This window comes from Pipistrellus hanaki, assembly GCF_964339955.1.
Source record: "Pipistrellus hanaki genome assembly, chromosome: 1".
Lineage (NCBI taxonomy): Eukaryota > Metazoa > Chordata > Mammalia > Chiroptera > Vespertilionidae > Pipistrellus > Pipistrellus hanaki.
Window position 1 is genome coordinate 26951606 of NC_140503.1, and position 22123 is coordinate 26973728.

The 22123-nt window shown below is 38.3% G+C and overlaps 1 protein-coding gene across 3 annotated transcripts in view; it reads right to left on the bottom strand.

Moving 5' to 3' along the window:
• Positions 1-22123, bottom strand: part of PALS1 (protein associated with LIN7 1, MAGUK p55 family member) — a 75785-nt gene that overhangs the window by 45713 nt on the left and 7949 nt on the right. Inside the window, exons 2-3 of one of the 3 annotated variants that reach the window (XM_084866641.1) lie at positions 8568-8648; positions 2787-3316 (exon numbers count right to left, since the gene is read on the bottom strand). In XM_084866641.1, the coding sequence (XP_084722767.1) occupies positions 2787-3153 (367 nt within the window). In that variant the 5' untranslated portion in view covers positions 3154-3316; positions 8568-8648. The remainder of the gene's footprint in view (positions 1-2786; positions 3317-8567; positions 8649-22123) is intronic. The other 2 variants (XM_084866643.1, XM_084866642.1) reach the window with 2 other exon arrangements.

The following is a 22123-nucleotide window of genomic DNA, read 5'->3' on the forward strand; positions in this document are numbered from 1 at the left end:
TGTAAAATATCCTTAAGTACAAGGACTGCACAAAGGTATTTTTACTAACTATGATAATGCAGATTACAAGTTGGAAGTAAATATACTTGTCCTTTTTTAAAATATATTTTTTAATTGATTTTATAAAGGAAGGAAGAGGGGGAGACAGATATAGAAACATCAATGATGAGAATCACTGATTGGCTGCCTCCTGCACACCCTCTACTAGGAATCAAACCCACAACCCAGGCATGTGAACCTGTCTGGGAATTGAACCTTGACCTCCTGGTTCATAGGTTGACACTATGCCACACTGGCTGGACTAGCTGTCCTTTAATCTATGCTTGTAGATAAATTAGCAATGCATCCTACAAACAGGAAAAGAAAAAGGCAAAAAATTTAAGAGAAATGGTCTCCAGTCCTCTATACTTGGGAAAATCTATATATATAAAACCCTAATATGAAAATAGATAGAATGGCGGAATAAACGAACAACCAAACAACCGGTCGCTATAATGTGCACTGTCTACCAGGGGGTATGCTCAGAACATGGTGGATGTTGGCAGCAGGCAGGATGGTGGAGCAGGTGAGTGGGGGCGCCAGACCAAGGCAGGGTGCCAGTCGCTGTCATTGGGGCGAGCCTCTAGTGGTTACTGAAAATTCTTTGCTCCTGTGTGCCGAGGGCCCACCCGGAGCTTTCACCTTCTGCCAGTGCTGGCCAACTCACACCAGCAGCCAGCACCAGAGCTGCTTCTCACACCCGGAGCAGACAGGGGTCGGGTGGCGGGGAGGGCTGTGGCAGGAGGGGCCGGGTGGGGGTCCAGAGGATGGGCCAAGACCCATCATGTGCCCACCGCAGCTGTGGCCCACAGTTCCTTTCAAAGTGCACAAATTAGTGCACTGGGCACTAAGTAAATAAATAAATAAATTCCCTATGTGAATCTGGCTAAGCTATATTTGTTTCTTTACTGAGATTACATGAATATTATTAGATAGGACATTTATGTCTGATCTAAGTAAAGCAAAATGAACAAAAACATTAATCTTAAAGCAATTTAAACAGAAAAACAAAGGAATCTTCCAGGCTTAGGTTGGATATACTAAACTTTTTCCAAGTCATAGAGAATATAGACAAAATATTTTATTTTTTAAAAAAAAGGGGTGGTGGGAGGTGTGAGCCAATAAAAGGCAATTGGGAATGAAACTCTATCAAAACTCTCAGGAAAAAAAGAGCATAAAATTAGTTTAGATAAATGTATTACAAAATCTGTAATTTTTCTGCTTTCACTATAACATCTGAAGGCATTTAGCAGATTTCACTATCTCTGAACATGCCAGTGATTTCTTAAAAAATTAGAAAAACATGCACATTACTTTCTGTCAAGAAATGTAGATTCTGAATGAATTTACAGCAAAGAAAAGAAGCAGACAATGTGATATAATAGAAACTCTTTGCGATTTAGAATATAGAGACTTGATAAGGAGCAAATCTAGTACACAAGGTATCTTTGTGCAAAGTAGAGAAAGAAATTCCACTCTTGGTAGCCAGATCTCTGGTTCAGTGAGTGAAGAACAGATACGGTTTTAGTCTTCACTCAAACCCTTTGCTCTGGCAATATTCCAATTACATATCCAGATCTGAAAAATTCAAATTTGGCTTGGGGTCTTAAACAGGTGATTTAACAGAGGTTAAATTCCTTTATCTCTAAAATGAAAATTACAGAGCCCTGTTAACAGGATTATTATGGATATTACATAGAATGTTGTTTGCTGTAGCATCTAAGGGAACACAAATTAACATACACTCACAACACTAATTTGGTGATCATTCTAGTGTGTGCATGCGTGCGCAGAAAGAAAAGGCAGTAAGTTCAATAATCAAATATTCTAAGTTTGGAAATTTACATTTTACATAAATCTCTGCTGTAGATGCATAATGCCCATTAGCATTCTAAAGACTATAAGAAGTCCTGTAATAAGAAGTTGTTTAACTTATTTAACCCACCATTCTCAAATTTATTTGACTTTACAGAACATTTTTTGGTTTATATCTATTAAAATCTCACAGAACTGGTTTTTTGTTGTGTTCCCCTCAACATCACAGAATGGAATTGGGAATAGTACAAGGATTTTTAGCCATGTTTTATATATATATAATATTAATTAAAATCAAACAGATTTTTAAGCTACAGATATTAATCTCATTATTATTTTATAAACATTAATGAAATCAGGAATTCAAAATCTGAAAATTGCTTTTGAATAATTTTGATATAAAAGTCAAAAGGTGAATTTCAAGACATTTTTAATTGTTAGGCTTTTTTAATTTAAAGATTATATCTTAAAACCATGTTGTAGAAACTGGAATATTTAAGCCATATGCTTTAACTATTCTTGACTAATAGTAAACAATAATGGTTGTATGACCTTACCAAGAAGTGTCTTGGATTGATTTCAAAATGCTATTATTTATATCCTCTTATACCCTTCTTCCTTTTTTTTTTTTTTTTTTTAAAAATATATTTTATTGATTTTCCACAGAGAGGAAAGGAGAAGGATAGAGAGCCAGAAACGTCGATGAGAGAGAAACATCGACCAGCTGCCTCCCGCACACCCCCCACTGGGAACGCGCCCGCAACCAATGTACATGCCCTTGACCGGAATCGAACCTGGGACCCTTCAGTCCGCAGACCGACGCTCTACCACTGAGCCAAACCGGTCTCGGCCTTCTTCCTTTTTATACATATTTATGTTAAGGTAAAAGAAACAAAAGCAAAAACATCTTCTATTATTCTGTTTTTACTTACCTAATATTTTCACAGCATAATGAGGACTTTCTAAGACAATTCCTTCTTCTGTATCAAATATAGGGTTATCTATTCCAGTCTTTGGAGGCATTTGGGCTAGTTTCTTAAGTCTCATGGAAGAATTAAGGTCAAGTTCTTGTTTTTTCCCTTCTTCCTCTCGCCTACGCCTCATGTCCTCCTGTTGTTGCCGAATACGCTCCAACTGTGCACTTCGACGTACAGGCATCATCCTGGTGCCCAAATCTCCAGGACAGTCAACAGCCATCTCTCGGTGCTTCTGATGTTCCTCTGGTGATGCAAGACCAACATTTTTTACTTCGCCGTCTGATTCCTCAGTAACATGCCCATTCATATGGGATGTTGTCATGGTTAGCTATAAAAACCTGTACCACTTTTTATAAATTAATTTTTCCTATAAAGCCAATCTCTTGATTCTGTAGTATAAAATCCATGTTACTTCAAAAAAACACACCACAAAAGACTTCTCACATCATATAATAATGCTATGAAAATGTATCCATGAAGGAAATCTAAGGGGAAAGATGAGGGAAAAAAAGTATAAGAATTACAATATAAAAGACTTTAAATAGACCACTTCTAATCCCTCGCAATATAGAAAATACCCCACAAGTACATATCAGATTAAATACTTTCCTTTCATTTTATAGATGCTGCTGAAAAAATCAAGGTGTTCCCCCTGCCATCTCACAAAAGGTCCCTTCCCAAGATTTTGAAGCATACTATTATTTTACAGCTGAGAAAAATGATGTATTGAAAGGTTTAACAAAATGGGAAAGTTTTGGGTACTAGTTTAGTAGAGAATAAGTTGCTTACGGTATAAGCATGTTTTAATCTTCTTTGCAAAGTTGTCTCAACACAGTACTTTACACTCAGTTAACATACCCGAGATGTAAAAAACTTCCTAGTTAACTGCTAAAGAAACTGGAAAATAGCATGTCATGTTGGTGGCCCACTTGAGGTAAAGGTAGTATTCTGGGGGTCAATTCACTTTCAGGAGTTTATAAAATGAAGAGATACCCAATGAAAAAGAAATTTTAATTAGCAGCTAAGGCATCTATAGAATAAAACCACAATGAGTGAGAAAAAGACTAGTGGGTTTCAGTGTTTATAACTGGTCACATTAACATAAGAATTAGGTTCTTTATGAAAATTCATTCAGAGAAAATGGTAGCTGTTACCATCCAAAAAAAAATTTTTAAGTCATATTATACAGAAAATAAGAACATGTTGGGCCCTAGCTGGCTTGGCTCAATGGATAGAGAGAGCATCAGCCTGTGGGTCCCGGGTTTGATTGCAGCCAAGGGCACATGCCTGGGTTGTGGGCTTGATCCCCAATAGGGGGCGTGCAGGAGAAAGCTGATCAATGATTCTCTCTCATCATTAATGTTTCTATCTCTCCTTCTCCCTTCCTCTCTGAAATCAAAAAAGAAATGCACTTAAAAAAAAAAAAAAAAAGAAAGAAAATAAAAGAAAAAGAAAGAACGAACATTTTGGACTCAGAGGCAAAAAACTGAATTTTAATTCTGGCTCTGACACTTCCTCTAAGTATATGATCTAAGACCCTGTTTCCCCAAAAATAAGACAGTGTCTTATATTAATTTTTTCTCCTAAAGTTGCGCTAGGTCTTATTTTCAGGGGATGTTTTATCTTTCCATGCGCTAGGTCTTATTTTCGGAGGATGTCTTATTTTCGGGAAAACACGGGACTAGTCAGTTTCTCCCTCTGAACCTCAGAGACCTTTGGAAAATTTATTCACTGGATTGTTGAGTTTTAAATGAGGTAATGTAGCAAGTTTTAAAACTAAAAAAATATATCAATTCTTAGTATTAGTTGATTCTTATATTTTAAAACTCCTTCAACATATTTTAGACAAGAAAAATATTTTACTGGATGACACTGGCTTTTTATCAAGCCATTTGTTGGGCATAAAAATGTAGATTGTTTATATATGTGAAAACCCACACATTAAATCTAATTAGTCTTCCTTTGCTCAAGACTTTAAAAATATTTACAATAATAAACCTACTACCTCCTGGAGTTGAGCATCATTTCAGTAAATAGTTTTTTAAGAGCACATGCCTACTAAGCAAAAGCTGTTTTCAGACAACATTCCTAACACCAGTCAATCTTCTCTCAAACATCTTGTCCCAGACCGCTTGACACAAACCCACCTAAACTACCAGGAAAACCACTAGACCCTTGGTCGGCAAAATGCAGCTTGCAAGCCACGTGCGGCTCTTTGGTCCCTGGAGGGTACCTCAATCAGATTGAGGACGTTTTTAGCAAAGGCCAGCTTAGGAGTACCCTAATTAGGTTAATAACAATATACCTACCTATGTACCTTCTAATGCCACTTCTTCAAAATGGACTCACCCAGGCCGTGGTATTTTGTGGAAGAGCCACACTCAAGGGGCCAAAGAGCCGCATGTAGCTCACAAGCTGCAGTTTGCCAACCACTGCACTAAACCAACAATCAAGAAAATAGAGGCAAACCACATGAGCCACTAGAATTATATTTCACAAGAATTTCCAGAGATTTTCCTGTGTCCTATCCAAATCCTAGCATGCATATATATATATAGCCATGTGACCTACACATAAATACCTTATTTATCATTAGATTGCCTTCCTTTTCATTAAAATAACAGAATTACAATAGGCAATTCTTAAGTTTTTATATTTTAATTTATGCAAATTCAGCTTATTTGATGTTTTCATTACAAGTAAGCAGAAATTTGTGTAGGAGTTGCTGTAGTACTATGCTTAATTTTAATTTCAAAAACCTAGATGTTTTTAAATTAAAACTCTCACTTTCTCGATTTACAATAATTACTGAATATTAAAAATCAAATAATGTATTTTTTACTTTATATGCTAGTCTATAAAAATTATTACCTGAAATTAAAACTGTCAGCTTAAAAATTGTAAGCTATGTCCATATATACTATACTAGATCATGTAAGAAAAGGCTGGGCCAGGTGATCTGGGTAAGAGTTCTCATACTTGCACTATTATTATGCTTATCTACCTGGATCTAGCCTTTGACTCTCAGAAAAATTTCTGCAACCTGTTATTAATCCACTTAAAATTCCATTTTGGTTATCGCTCTTGGAGTGTTTATAGTCTGCTGGGACAGACAGCAAAGAAAATGAATGATTATTCTTCCCCAATTGGTTTCTCCCCATTAGATTTTACAGGAATGAAAACAGGAGATGGCATGATCACATTCACTTTTAGAGAAATATCACTCTCGTAGGACTGTAGAGGATTGATTATATGGGGGCAATGAGACCAGTTTGAAGGCAGTAAGAAATGGGTACTGAACTAAGACAGTGAAATGAAGAAAAGTTATATTAAAGAAATATTTGAGTTATAGAAGTACTAGAACTTCATGTCTATTGCATTTTGCAGGGTAAGAAGAAGAAAAAGGAAGTAATAATAACTATAACATTTACTAAGCACTTATGTGCCACACAATATTGTAAGCACTATACAGTATTCATTCATTAATCTTCATTATAATTATAAAAGTAAGAGCAAATATGCAAGAAGATGAAGCAATAAGGAAGAGGCCATATCAGCCAAAGGCAAGAAGATAAAATATTTGGGGAAAGTACAACTAAAGCTAGATGAACTAAAGCAGTCAGTTTGTACAAGATAGTGACTAGAAAATTTGACTAGGTTCAACTTATGAAAGGTCTTAAATGTAAGTTTTTAATTTTCAAGGCAGTAGAAAAGCCATCAAAGATTTAGAAAAGAGGGGGTGATTTGTACATAATTGAGCATTTAACCCTGGCTAGGTACTAGGTTTATAGTCTACCTACCAAAATGTCCTATAGGGATCTAGAAATTAATGTCTCCAAAATTAAGTACATATTTACCTTTAATCTTCTCATAGTCTCTTTGAACCTCTTCCTCTATTCTCAATTCTAATTAATGCCATTATATCTACCCAGTTACCCAAGACAACAAAATGCTGAAAAGATCAGGCTCCAGAATCAGACTGCCTAGGATCTAATCCTTATCTACTCTTCTTTTAAGTCTTTGTCTGCCCATCAAACTAGAAGCCCTTGGAGGTCAGAAACCAGGCTGACTAGTCTCTGGATCTGTGATACTATCCAGCACAGGGCCAAGCAAACAGGAGGCTGCAGGATATGGACCCAGACAGTGGGACTCTAGGGCCACTATCCTTGGATCACTAGGTGAATGGCAATGTCATTAATTAAGACTGAGAATAATAAAGAGAGGGAGAATTAGATAGAAGGGGTGAGCAGTTAAAGGGTAATAGGGACTTAGTTAATATGAATTTAGTTTTGGATGCATTAACTGCAAGGTGACTATAGATCATATAGGTAAATTATCTAATCAGCAGGCATCTGTCTTATTCATCTCTATAGCTCTGATATCTAGTAAAAAAAAAATTAAAGAAAAAAAATCGGTTAAGTATATGAGCAAATCACTCTAGTTCAGAACCTCTGATAGCTTTCATGTTGCCTACAGAAGAGTATGAACTCACAAGATAAACCCAAACTTTCTAACTGTATCTTTTACTACTTTCTTTTACAAGCCTTCTAAGTTGGCTTCCTATTTGTGCCTATCCCATATCTTTTTCTTCCTGCCTAAATGCCTTAAAAACTAAGAAATATGAACTGTTTCTCCTTTCCTCTTCTACCTTCAAGATCTACCACAAATCCCTATTCCTTTAATAAGTTTTTTACACCAACTCGGTTTAATAATCTCACAACACAACACTCCAAATATAATGTTCACTAGTTAACTCAAAGGCAATGAAAGATTCGGCAAGTTCTTTCAGAATCCGAAACATTATGCTGTGTCCTAGCTTGGTATAAGTAGTCAACACATATCAATAAATAGTGAAAGAGTCCTAGGCCAAAGGAATTATATTTTTCCTCTCCCAAAAAGAAAAAAGAAAAACATTTTGTTTGACAATCGGAAGCTAGTAAATGATTGATCTAGAGAATTACCTCCTTATATAAATTAGAGACCATCTTATACAGATAACACCGTTAATAAGTTGCTGGCCCTAAGAGCATTTCTCTCCTTTCAACCCTCTAATTATAAATAAAATTTTTAAAAATGTCTCAAAAGCTCACATTTCAAATCATCATCAGGAGCTCATGCTCCTTCGTGGTGGGGGGAAAAAAAAATAAAGAAAAATATTTGATCAAAACTCTTCACATAGTCTACAAAATTAAGAAAATGAATTTTCATGTTGGGCAGGCCAAAGCTGTTTCAATGCTAGCTTCTCACTAGTAGACAAGGGCTTTGCTTATGTGAATCGGCTATAGGGAAAGGGGGTGAAAGATGCTAAATAAGCTTCAAAAAATACAAATGATAGATATCAGGTGTCGTGAAACAATGAGGAATATTAGCCTACTGAAAACTCTACACTAAGAAAGAGAACCATTTGTGTGAGAGCTGGGAAACATGACAGGTTAGCAGGAACACAATTTCCTATATAATCAGTATTCTAAATTATAGATAGAGGAAACTGTAAAACATGCACTTCATATGCATAAGCATGGTTGGTCAACACTAGTGTCCAGAATTCTAGATTTTTTTTCAATTCATCCTTCCTCCCTTTCTCCCACACGTAATGCCCTTTGACCAGCAGCTAGGAATTCTCATTTTAAGTGATCAGCATTCCTCTGATTCTGAGGAGTTGGCCTATTAGTTCCCATAGAAACAACTTTTTCAGCTAACACAAGATTCAGTCCAAGAATAGTGAAAAGAACTTACATTATGCAAATTGGAAAGGCTTTGTCTACTATTCTCTTAGTTTCTCTTCTCTGATTTTCACAAAACTCCAGCTTTCTTACTCTGTAAAACAGGAAAGAGACAAGTATAAAAGTCTGCAATGCATTTTAGAGAGAGGGAGGGGAGGGAAAGGTTAATTCAATATGATATCCAATTCTATTTGCAAATGTCTAGGATTTTTTAGTATACTAGTTACGTAAAAATGCAACCCCTCCCAATCTCCACTGGACATACATTAAAGCCAATATAAATTACCTGAATAAGTGATGAGAAAAGATGTAAACATAATTGGTTTAAAAGGTTTTAAAAAAGGGTAAGACCCTTTTTGCAGATTACTATTATTTAAAAGAATAACATACTTTTTTATAGATCTTAGAGAGGGAGGAAAGAAAAAAGAGAAATACAGAAACATCCATGTGAGAGAGAAACACCAATCAACTGGGGAACTTGAACCCACAACTTGGGTATGTGCCCTGACTGGGAATTGAACCCAACCGACACCTTTTGGTGTACAGGACGAAGCTCCAACCAACTAAGCCACACCAACTAGGGCTTGCAAATTATTTTTCATGACACCTTTGACCTCTAGGTTAAAGCTAAAAAAAATGCAGTTTTTTTGTTTGTTCTTTTATTTCTGGATTTTATACATTGTGAATAGTTTATTGATGCTAATAAGTTTAAAAATGAGAATATGACAGATGAGAAACAGTTAGTTCAGAGGGAGAAATGTTGACGCTATATTGGAGACCAAGACTGAAAGGATCTTGTCCTAATGGAGCTTATATTCTAATAGGGCAGCAATTTTTAACTGGTATGCTGCAAGAACTTTAAAACATATAAAACCTGACTGTTTAGTCAGAGCACTGCTTTCTTTTCCCTTACATTGTCAAATTAAAAAATGACAACACCTAACACAATAATAGCTGTCTGGTGTGAATGAATCAAAATTATACCTTTTTTTTCTGTCAGATTAGCAAAAAATATATTTTTGGTGTCACAAATTTTAGTAATTAGTTTATGTGTGCCATGAAATGAAAACAATTGAAAATAGCTGTGGTAGAGCAATCCTATCTAATAAAGAGGGAATATGCTATTGACCATCACTCTGTCACAAAGATGGCTACACCCACAGCAGAGGCCAAATTCCCATAAGGAGCCTTAACAAGCAATCATCAGGGACCTGAGGCTACGCCCTCCCCCGCTCCAGTGGGGCTTGCCGGGGATCTCAGGCCGCATATCTCACCCAGCAGGGCTTAACAGGGAGCCTCAAGGTGTACTTCCCATACTGGTGCTGGGTTAGGGGACCTCAGCCCATGCCCCCCACCAGGTGGGGCTTGACAGGGGACATCAGGCCACGCCCCACACCCCAGAACCGGGCCAGAGGACCTGAGGCTGTGCCCCCTGCCTGGCAGGGCTTGACAAGGGTTAGATTGGCTGGGTCTGGATCTAGCCCAATAGGGAGGGGGGGCAGCCGAGCCTGGATCTTATGTGGGGAAGGGTTTGGGATGGAAATAGAGGGATGAGAATAATTATGTGATACCATAACCAATAAAGAAATTTTTTTTTTTTTTTTTTTTTTAAATAAAGGGGCCTAGCCCTAACCAGTTTGGTTCCATGGATAGAGCGTCAGCCTGCGGACTCAAGAGTCCCAGATTCGATTCCGATCAAGGCCATGAACCTTGGTTGCCGGCACATGCCCAGTAGGGAGTGTGCAGGAGGCAGCCAATGGATGTTTCTCTCTCATCAATGTTTCTAAATCTCCCTTCCTCTCTGTAAAAAACCAATTAAAAAAAAAGTGGCCTAAACCAGGAAAGACTAAAAAATGTATAGACAAAACATACTTAATGGTCATAATATTGACTGGCCCTATATGCTAAACATGATGCTACCATCCTTAATGTAATTAATCCTCAAAAAATCCTCCAAGTTTAAGTACTATTGTTATTCTCAATGAGAAAACAGGTTTAAAGAAAAAAGATTTTGCCCAAAGAGTACCTCAAAATAAACATTCAACAGGAACTGTAATAGGAACTCCTGTGTATATGGGTTTACATCCGTGATATCAGACTAGAGGCCTGGTGCATGAAATTCGTGCACGCAGGTGGAAGGTGTCCCTCAGTCCAGCTTGCACTCTCTCACAATCCAGGACCACTGGTTCCTAACCGCTCACCTGCCTGCCTGTCTGCCTGGTCACCTCTAACCACCTCTGCCTGCTGGTCAATTCTAACTGCCTCTGCCTCGGCTCTGCACCTGGGACCCAGGCTTCCCTCCTCAGGCCGGCCACAGGAACCTGGGACCTGGGCTTTCCTCCCTCTGGCCGGCCACAGGTACTCAGGACCGTGGGCGGGCACCTTTTCCCAGGCAGCAACCGCTGGCGCCTGGGACAGTGGGCGGCCAGCTTCTCCCAGGCCACAGCCTCAGCTGCTGGCACCCGGGACCACAGGCGGGTGGCTTCTCTCGGGCCCAGCTTTGTCAAGAAGGACGTCTGGAAGACATCCCATCTAATTACCATATTACCCCTTTATTAGTATAGATGATTCTTTCAACATCCTTATATGGTATTCACCAGAGGACAAAAGTAGAATGATTGTTTAAATGTTTTCTTAATTTATTTTATTTTTTAATTGAATATACTGGTTTGAGTAAACAGTGATGGTGATAGTGGTTAGTAGTAGTAGAAGTAAAAGCGATAGACTTGCCAGTCAGAGTGCCACATATATCATCTCATTCAATCCTTTCAACTCCCATTCAATCCTTTCAACTCCTCAAAGTTATCCTCAGTTTGCAGATGTGGAAAACAGGTATGGAGAGGTTAAGTTGCTTTCAGAGATCATAAATTTAAATGGCAGAGCCAAGACTCATACCAAGTTTATATGACCTGAAAAAGAAGCTCTTCACTCTTGCCATTATTTTCATTTAGTCTTATCCAATACTAAGTAAAGAGAAAGAAAAACTAGGGATTATAATGATTCTCAGTTCAGTGTTTTGAAGCAGCGGTCACCAACCTTTTGGATCTCATGGACCACCAGTGGTCTGTGGATCATCAATTGGCAACCACTGTTTTGAAGAATACCTGCCTAAGATTTTCCTTCACTTGTCCATAGACATTCTCTCTTGTAAACAATGAAATTCTATGAAAAATACATTTGCAAATCCAAATATCTAATAGTCTCTTCTTGCCTTTTTATGCTTAAAATTTAGGTTTGGCAGTACTGGTTAAGTATTCCCAGGAACCAATGGGACTGCATAATGAATCATCATTCACTGTTTTCCTTTACAAATCTGAAAATTACTCTGCTATAGTAGTACCTTGCAAAAATAAAGAGTAGGGAAAACAAGAAATCATTTTGTAAAACAAGATAATTAAGCTCCCTATTTATCACATGTAATATTCTCTGAAGTGAAAAGGTTTTTTTTGTTTTGTTTATTTTTTATTTTTTTTATTTTATTGATTTTGTACAGAGAGGAAGGGAGAGAGATAGAGAGTTAGAAACATCGATGAGAGAGAGTCATCGATCAGCTGCCTCTTGCATACCCCCCTCTGGGGATATGCCCGCAACCAAAGTATTGTACATGCCCTTGACCGGAATCGAACCCGGGACCTTTCAGTCCCCAAGCCGACGCTCTATCCATTGAGCCAAACCGGTTTTGGCTGAAGTTAAAAGTTTTGTGTTTTTTTAATTTAGTGGGAAAATTCTCCATTTGCTTGTATCATACACAGAATTGAAGGTCTTTGAGATATTCAAGACCACTCACTCAAAGTAGGAATTGGTTAAAAGCCAAAGAATATCAAATGATTGGTTACTTGAACTGCCCCATTATCACCTTCAACAACTTCGTAATAAAAGATTAAATGAATCCAAAAGGTTAGTAAAGTTTTTAAAAAAGGCACTTGGACAAAGGTAATTTATAACATTTCAAACTACCTATAACATTTAAAAACTGGATTTTTAAACATATGGAATCAAATTACTTGCAAAATGGCTTTTTAGTATATTGCTAACAACGAAGAATATATATGGCCTAGTTGGAGAACAAGAATAGTCTTGCTAAGAAACAGAGCCAATGTAAGAGATAGAAGATAAAGCCACAGTTGACTCTAAATGCTTAGCTAAATTGTTTGAATTTCTCATGCAAGCAGTGGGAGACTATGGGTTTGAGTTAAAACAAAACAAAAAATGGCTTTTTAGAAAGTTTAAACTTACTATACACTGTAATGAGTTGACTAGGGGAAATATAAATAGAATAGCCAAGAGACAATGTTTTAACCCTTTGCACTCCGAACCATTCTGGACATTGGCTACCAGCTACTCGACGCTACTTTGCGAAACGTGCGTTGAATTAACTCAATTCACCATAATCACTAATAAACTGCAATGTCCCCTGAGAGGGGACATCCGAGTGATATGCTAGAATTCCGATGTCCCCTGAGAGGGGACAGTGGAGTGCAAAGGGTTAATATTTTGTGCATGGGAAGATAAAGGAAGTAGCACTAAAGATAATTTCAAACAATGGCCACTACAAAGGATCATTTGACAAGATTTAGTGACCAGAGCCAAATATAATTCTAAAATATTGAGCGTGACAATTGAACCTTAAACTGTAATTCAGAGAATATGGGTTTTTCCTTGGGGAGAGAAGGATGGGAAGAACTGGGAAGATCATAAATCCATTTTAGAAGTATTGCATTTAAAGTGAGGATGCTGCCGAAACCGGTTTGGCTCAATGGATAGAGTGTCGGCTTGGGGACTGAAGGGACCCGGGTTCGATTCCGGTCAAGGGCATGTACCTTGGTTGCGGGCATATCCCCAGTAGGGGGTGTGCAAGAGGCAGCTGATCGATGACTCGCTCTTACAGATGTTTCTAACTCTCTACCTCTCTCCCTTCCTCTCTGTACAAAATCAATAAAACATATTAAAAATAAATAAATAAATAAACAAGTAAATAAATAAATAAATAAAGCGAGGATGCTGACAGGTTAACTGCTAGACAGGAAAACCAAAAAGAACAGGCCAGAAATGATATGTGTAATATACATATTCATAAGTTACATTTGTAAAGCTTTCCCATGTCTACAGTAAATTAAAACACATCTCAGTTTATCTTCACAATTGCCCTTAAAGATAAGCAGATTTTCCAGAAGATATTGTAGGTATTCCAAGTTAAGTCACAGAGCTAGATGTTAATAGAGAAGGAACTAAAATCCAGATCAGCGAACCCTTGTGTGGATCCACAGTGCTATGTTAGTTACATCTCTGTAAGATGATACCATACTGACTACAGACCTCTTTTTAAAAATCACATAATTATAGTTGACCCTTTACCAGTAAGAGTCTGAACTTAAAAGCTCCAATTATATGCAGATTGTTATCAATAAACACCTGTACTGTTTTCAATTTGCAGTTGGGAGTCCCTGGATGCAGAGGGCAGATTGCATATGTTGATCTATACTAATAAAAGAGTAAGATGCAAATTGATTGTATCTCTGTGACACCCACCAGTCAATCAGGAGTATGAAAATTAACCTGACAAAGATAGTGGGTTAATTTGTATATGTGGGTGCCAAGCAGCCTGGATCCCAGGAATATCCTTGGGACCCAGACTGCTCTGAGCCTGTAGGCCCACTCATAGGCCCTGAACAGCCAGGATCCCAGTACGCCCCCAGCCAGGAATGGCCTATGGGCGCGAAGCAGCCCAGATCCTGGGACAAGTGGCCAGGGGTGCCAAGCACAAGCAGCTGTGGGGTGGAAGTTCCCGCCTTGCGGCCACTTGCACATGCACCCACTCCAAGTGGCCCAGGTCCATGCCCCCAGCCCGGCAGACACAGCGAACACAAGCCGGGGACACGCCCTTAATGCCCTTAGCCCAGTGGACACAATGCAGGAGAGCCTCTGCGTATGGGCTGCAGAGGAAACACCTTTTCTTTAAAAAAAAAAAAAAAAAAAAAAAAAAAAAAAAAAAAAAAAATAGACTGTCAGAAATATCAATGAGAGGGAAACATCGATCAGCTGCCTCCTGTACACTCCCCACTGGGGATATGCCCCCAACCAAGGTACATGTCCTTAATAGAAATCAAACCTTGGACCCTTCAGGCTGATGCTCTATCCACTGAGCCAAACCAGTTGGAACATAAACACCTTTTCTGGACCACTCATTGTCTAAGTTCAGACGCTGCCACTCGCAGTGTTCTTGGTAACTTGAGTAATAAGAATCCAAGAAGGTGTTCTAGGGTTTTTCCACCACACTCCTGGAGGAAAAAACGAAGGTCCGCTGCTGGAGGGGCTAAGAAATGTCATATCCTGCCCTAGCTGCTTTGGCTCAGTGCATAGAACCTCGGCCTGCCGACCACAGGGTCCCAGTTCAATTCTGATCAAGGGCATGTACCTAGGTTGCTGGCTCCTCCCTGGCTGGGGCCCACGTCAGGGCTCCTTCAAGAGGCAACCAAAGTGTCCCTCTCACACTGATGTTTCTATCTCTCCCCCCCTCTCTCTTCTACACTCTTAAAAACCAATAGAAACATATCCTCAAGTAAGGAAAGAAAGAAAATAGGAAGGAAGGAAGGAAGGAAGGAAGGAAGGAAGGAAGGAAGGAAGGAAGGAAGGGAGGGAGGGGAAAAGAGAGAGAGGAAAAGAGAGAGAAAGAGAGAGAGAAAGGTTATATCTTATGAAAGACACATTTTGAAAATGCCTAAAGAAAGTTGTCATTTTTTCATGGTGAAGGGACTGGAGTCCGTGTTGATGAAAATATAATACTTGGCGGCTGTGGTGGCTGGCAGTGGCTGCGGCAGCGGGGTGATTAGTCTGGTCACCTCCCACAGAGAGGACAGTAGGATATCCCCTGAGGGCTCCCAGACTGTGAGAGGGGGTAGGTTAGGCTGAGGGGACCCCCCTTCCCCCAGGCATAGATTTTGTACATCGGGCTCCTATTTTTATATAAGGGACTTGAGCATCAAAGGATTTCGGTATCCACGGGGGTCCTGGAACCAATCTTCTGTAGATACTAAGGGAAAACTTAAGTTTATGAGGAGCCAAATGTCATACAAGCATTTTTCACTGGGACAGTGGTCGGCACCCCTAACTCCCGAAATGTTCAAGGGTCAACTGTACATCACTCTGTTGTTACCTTTAAAATATGAATAGAGAAAATTAGTCTTTTCTCAACTTCTTGCTTCATAAAATGAACTTTAATACGATATTTCACTGTTATCTATGTTAACAGACTACAAGTTTACTATACCAGACTGCGGTAACATGACATCTATTGCTGAAACTTTCTAAATACTACTCAAGTTAGCCAAGCAGCAGAGATACTCCAGTGGAGGGATGGTAGAATGCATGTGAACTTTCCTACTCATTTTAAAAGTGAATTTGTTACCAGCATTCCAGGTTCCTGGTAACATTTAAAAAAGTTATTCTCCACTCTGCATTGCTCCAATTTTTAGTATGTGCTGCCAAGTGAGCCATATGTCCTATCTTGACAAACAGTTTAATAAAATATTAATTTATATCTTAAAATTTGTCAGAAAAATCAGCTATCCCCTGGGATCAAACTAAAGTATTGAAAGTCAGAATTATATTATCCCTAAATATACTGGTAATTATATTATCTCCCACCAATTCTCCCTCCTTAATATCTCACATATATACACCCCTAATTCTTTCTCTCTTTTCGTACCACTACCTTAAATTATATACACATTCTTTCAAGGATTTTTCTATGAACTTGATAGTCTTTCTAGTTGCCAATAATTTTACACAATAATGCCAAGTTATCTTTCCTGAAGCACACATTTATATTGGCAGTGTCCCTTTTTCCAAAAATTTTTGTTGCCTTTCCTCTCTCTTAAGCTACTGTTTAATAGGGATTAATATGTAGTCATTTACTCACTGTACCTGGCATGCATCATCTTATTAACTCTCACAACCATCTCCTTGTTCAATTTTGTGACTTCGCTTGTAAAGATAATTAAATCCTCCAATGTAAAAAACTAAATGATACAACTGTGCCTCAAACTGAAGCCTGATTTTTAAGACCTTGATTTACTTGGTAATAGAGCAGTGCATATCCTCTGAGTTTTTCTTTTGCATCCTTGCCCATAGTATTAATTCCTCACTGCATCTCATGACTTCTGGTTCTGCCATTTTGTAGTACTCCCCAAGAAAATACTGTACAGTGAGAGTGAAACTTTTCTTCCAATTAGAGTAGAAAGATAAGGTAGCATCCTATCTAATACAGAGAGAATATGCAAATTACCCGTCATATCATCACAAAGATGGCGGTGCCCATAGCCACAAGATGGTGGTGCCGAGTTCCCTCAGCCCTGCCAGAGTCCCAAAGTCCTTTCAGCCCTGCTACGTGCCACATGTATGCCCCTTGGGGGGGGGGGGGGAGAGACAGGCGGAGGCACGTAGTGTGGCTAGACCTGCCCTCAGCCCCCAAGGGCTGCCCAAGTGGTTCTCAACCTTTGAGTTGCAACCCACAGGTTGTGAACCGCTGCTGTAGAGCCTAAGACTATTGGAAAACACAGATATCTACATTATGATTCATAACAGTAGCAAAATTACAGTTATAAAGTAGCAAAAAAAATAATTTCATGGTTGGGGGTCACCACAACATGAGGAACTGTATTAAAGGGTCGCGGCATTAGAAAGGTTGAGAACCACTGAGTTAGGGAAATCAGGATGGCAGGCAGGTGAGCAGTTAGGAGCCAGTGGTACTAGTTTGTGAGAGGGATGTCTGACTGCCAGTTTAGGCCTGATCCACAGGAATTGATTATCCTCTAAGCTGGCAGTCAGACATCCCCCGAGGGGTCCTAGATTAGAGAGAGTGCAGGCCAGGCTGAGGGACACCCCCCTCCCATACACGAATTTTGTGTACCGGGCCTTCAGTCTATAATAAAAAGGTAATATGCTAATTAGACTGGACATCTTTCCTGATAAAGCCAAGATCAGAAGGAAGCCAGCCCAGGTCCCTGGTGCCTGTGAGTGGCCTGAGAGAAGCCGTCCCAGGTGCCTGCCGGCGGCAGGAGGAGGGAAGCCAGTGCCCACAGCGGAGGAAAGGCCTACTCTTGCACTGAGCCTCTAGCGAATATATAACCCCTAAGACCTTAAACAATTTCATAAGCAATGCAGCTAAGAATTTTTAAATGAAACACTTAAACTATCATTAGAATTATGATTTCTCAATAGTCAGGACTTCCTCTACCACACAAAAATAATTACGTTCCATCTTTAATTTAAAAATTATAGGAAACCAGTTTACTAAAGGAATAAGGGCATTAATTGTAAGAGAAATTCCAAAAGGAACCACGTACACTTTAAATATAGTAACAAAACTGCTGCCTGTGAGCTCTTCCTGTCGTAGAAGTTCCAGAGCCTTGTCATAATTTTGATTGCATCCATTCTTTCATCATGTTAATAACTCACAATGTCAACCTTCACAGAATCCCAATTACAAACTCACACAGCTATTGCTTTGCTTTACAGATGCCTATTTTTATGTCTATTCCACATACATTTTTCTCTATCCCCTTTATTCTTAAGTGTCAATCTTTTAGTCAATCACTTGTCACAAGTTTCAGGTCTCTAAAAATGTATGGGATTCCAACTTTTGACCTCCCTCAGTGATTTATAGCTTACTAGAGAAAAAAATATGCTTCAAAGGTCAGCAAATTAGTAGATGATTACCTCACTAGTATGCAATTCAACAACTGGCCATAAAAAAAGAATAGTTTGCCTCTTCATTGAAGAAATATCAAGTACTAACCATTTCATAATTATTAGAACAAGAACATTAAACAATATAAATATTCATATATTGTTATCTATAAATTAGGCTAATAGAGTATTTTCAGGATCAGGAGTAGGGATGTGTCATCAGAACAGGAAACAAGAAACTGAGAAGGAAGAAAACTGATGAGGTTACAAATGTCACTGAGTTTAGAATCCATTGGACTTTTAGTACTGTAGTATTGCTGACTGAAAGTATGAGCCATGTTCTAATTTTGACAAGGTAGTGTTAGAAGGCAGAAGAACAGAGTGTTACTATGCAACAAGAAATAGGAACGAAAGGTCAATCTTAAAGATTACTGAACAGCACATCCCCCTTATCCATGGAGGATACGTTCTAAGACCCCCAGTGGATGAGATGCCTGAAATCGCAGAGAGCACCCAACTGTTCCCCGCCCCCCCCATACATAAAACCTATGATAAAGGTTAATTGAATAATTAGGTGCAAAACCAATAATAAAATAAGGTAGTTATAACATTGTAATAATAAAAGCATAACATGCTAATGAGACCGGACGTCCTTCCAGACGACCTTCCGGACAAAGCCAGGGCTCTGAGAGAAGCCTGGGTCCCGGGGACCAGAGGGACGCCGGTTGCCAATAGCTGAGGGAAGGAAGACCTACTTTTTGCGTGAATTTCGTGCATTGGGCCTCTAGTATTGTAATAAAATTATGTGAATATAGTCTCTTTTGAAATATCTTACTCTACTATATTCACCTTTTCACTTAAAGGAAGCACTTTACGGCTTCTCTTTGGCATATCTGAATTGCCAGCATCATTATTCTTGCACATTAGGGCTATTATTAAGTAAAATATGGGTTGCTTGAACACAAGCACAGTTGATCTGGTCAGGTAGCATATACAGTGTGAATACAGTGGACAAAGGAATAATTCACATGGGGAGGGCAGGAGAGGGAGAGAATCATGCTACTCAGAATGATGTATGACTTAAAACTTGTGAATTGTTTAGTTCTGAAATTTTCCATTTAATATTTTCAAACCACAGTTGACCACAGGTAACTGAAACCATGTAAAGTGAAACTGCGGATAAGAGGGAACTACTGTATTACAAATCCTGCAGTTAAAAAGGTTACTAAACGATACTTTCATTCAATAGTGTAAAAATCCACTTGGTACAGAAACCTGGATTGTCACTGGCAAGAAAAAGAATCTTAAAATTTAGTATGGAAATCAGATAAGTAAACAAACAAACAAAACCCCTATACAACTGCAATGCTATTTGATAAGTGCTGTACTACAACTACAGAAAATGCTACAGTTACCTATAGAGAAAGAACATCCTAAGAAAACTTGTATAAATGGGAAAGAATACAAGTCCCAAAACAGATTACACAAAAGGAAAAAAAGTGATCAAAATATTAATACAAGCACAATGACATCAGTAAAATTAAACAATTGGCTTATCTGAACATAAGATTTTAAATCACTTGCAATGCAACTCAACTCTACAAATTATGTCACTTTTTAAGCCTAATTAAAAATGTATACTAAAAGCAATGTAGTGAAAAAACACCCTAGAGTAGAGTAATGTTTGAGAAGTCAGTGAGAGAAACTGATAACACTGAGAACTTGATCTCACTACGTATGTAAGCTGTTTATAAGCAGGGCAACAACCCCCCCCCCCCCTCACTCACACACTCACACACACACACACACACACACACACACACACACACACTGATTTTCACCATCATTTCAGAGATGAAAAAACTTTACCTCAGCATACAATTACAGTTATTCATTACTGATCTAGTCTATGATAACTAATTCACACAATTTCTGTAAAATTGCTTAAAGTATTAATAATCACATACTCTATTAAAATATATTTATTAAAACATAATGCAGTTTATTGCAACCCTGCCTTTGATCTGTGAAAGAGTACAGATTGTTTTTGAAGAGAAGAGTTAAAAAATCTCAAATCAGCCTGGCTATGTGGCTCAGTGGTTGAACATCAACCTATGAATCAGGAGGCCATGGTTCACTCCCAGTCAGGGCAAATGCCTGGGTTGCGGACCCAGTGCAGGGTGTGTGGGAGGCGGCCGAAGGATGTTTTCCACTCATCATTGATGTTTCTCTCTCTCTCTCCCTCCCCCTACCTCTCTGAAATCAATTAAAAAAAAAAAGTATTTTAAAAATAGTAAAAAATAAAAAAATCTCAAATCAAGTTCTAGCTTAAGAGAAATTCAGAAAGGAAGAAAAACAATTTTCTGAAGCCTCACTTACATCCCAAATATTTCACAATAATTATTACACATAATTGGGTATTCTTTAAGTGCAACCAAATCCTAGCACAGCACTTTGGTGTATTCATAGAAGGCAGTCAACTATTTTTAATGAATGAAGTCTTAAATGCACTTGTGAAGCACACAAGCAAAATATAGAAAGCCTACTTGTAAGGTCACATCAAAGTATTAATACATTTTAAGTGTCATCATCAAATATTTTCCATAACAAATGAAAGAATTCAATATATGAAACAAATTCTCATTTTTTTAAAAAATTTTATTTTTAGAGATAGAAAGAGAATGGAGGGAGGGAAAGATCGATTTGTTGTTCCACTTATTTATATATCCACTGGCTGATTCTTGTATATACCTTGACTGGATACTGAACCTGCAACCTTGCTGTATCTGCACAATGCTCCAGCCAACTGAGCTACCTGGCCACGGCCCTCAGATTTTTATGTAAAGTTTGACTACTGTGAAGGAAGCAGTTAAAGTAACCATAATTCAAGACAACTCAGCTACAAATATAGTTATAATTTCTAATGTTTGGAATAACTACATATACTAAAAATTGTCAAAAATCTGAATGAATCTCCTTTATTACTTCACATCTGTCAATTTGTCAATTTGCCATAAAACACAAGGTGGGGGGGGGGGGAGATGAGAAAGCAAATACCAGTACTTATTAAGTATCTACTATGTGTCAGATTATTTTTCTCAGTGCCTTTCTTACTTTATTTTAACCTTTTCAAGCATTTTCTGAGGTGGCTACATATTATAGATGACTTTAGCTTGGCTAAAGAAGTAACTTCCCAACTCAGCTGAACCTACAGTGGATAGAGCATCAGTCTGCAGACTGAAGGGTCCCAGGTTCGATTCCGGTCAAGGGCATGTACTTGGTTGTGGGCACATCCCCAGTAGGTGGTGTGCAGGAGGCAGCTGATCGATGTTTCTGACTCTCTATCCCTCTCCCTTCTTCTCTGTAAAAAAATCAATAAAATATATATTTTTAAAAAGAACACAACTCCAACATGTAAAATTTATACAAGTGTTAATAAATATCTTGATTCCTTTGACTTTATAAACACTAGCTCACAAAATCTTATATTTGGTTTCCTTCTTTGTTTCTAAGAATAAATTTTAATATATGTTAGCCAGCCGAAACCAGTTTGGCTCAGTGGTAGAGCGTCGGTCTGCGGACTGAAAGGTCCCAGGTTCGATTCCGGTCAAGGGCATGTACATTGGTTGCAGGCACATCCCCGGTAGGGGGTGTGCAAGAGGCAGCTGGTCGATGTTTCTCTCTCATCGATGTTTCTAGCTCTCTACCTCTTTCCCTTCCTCTCTGTAAAAAAATCAATAAAATATATATTTTATATATATATACATATACATATACATACATATATACACACACACACATATACATATACATATATATATATATATATATATATATATATATATATATATATATATATATGTTAGTCCAAGGAAAATAATC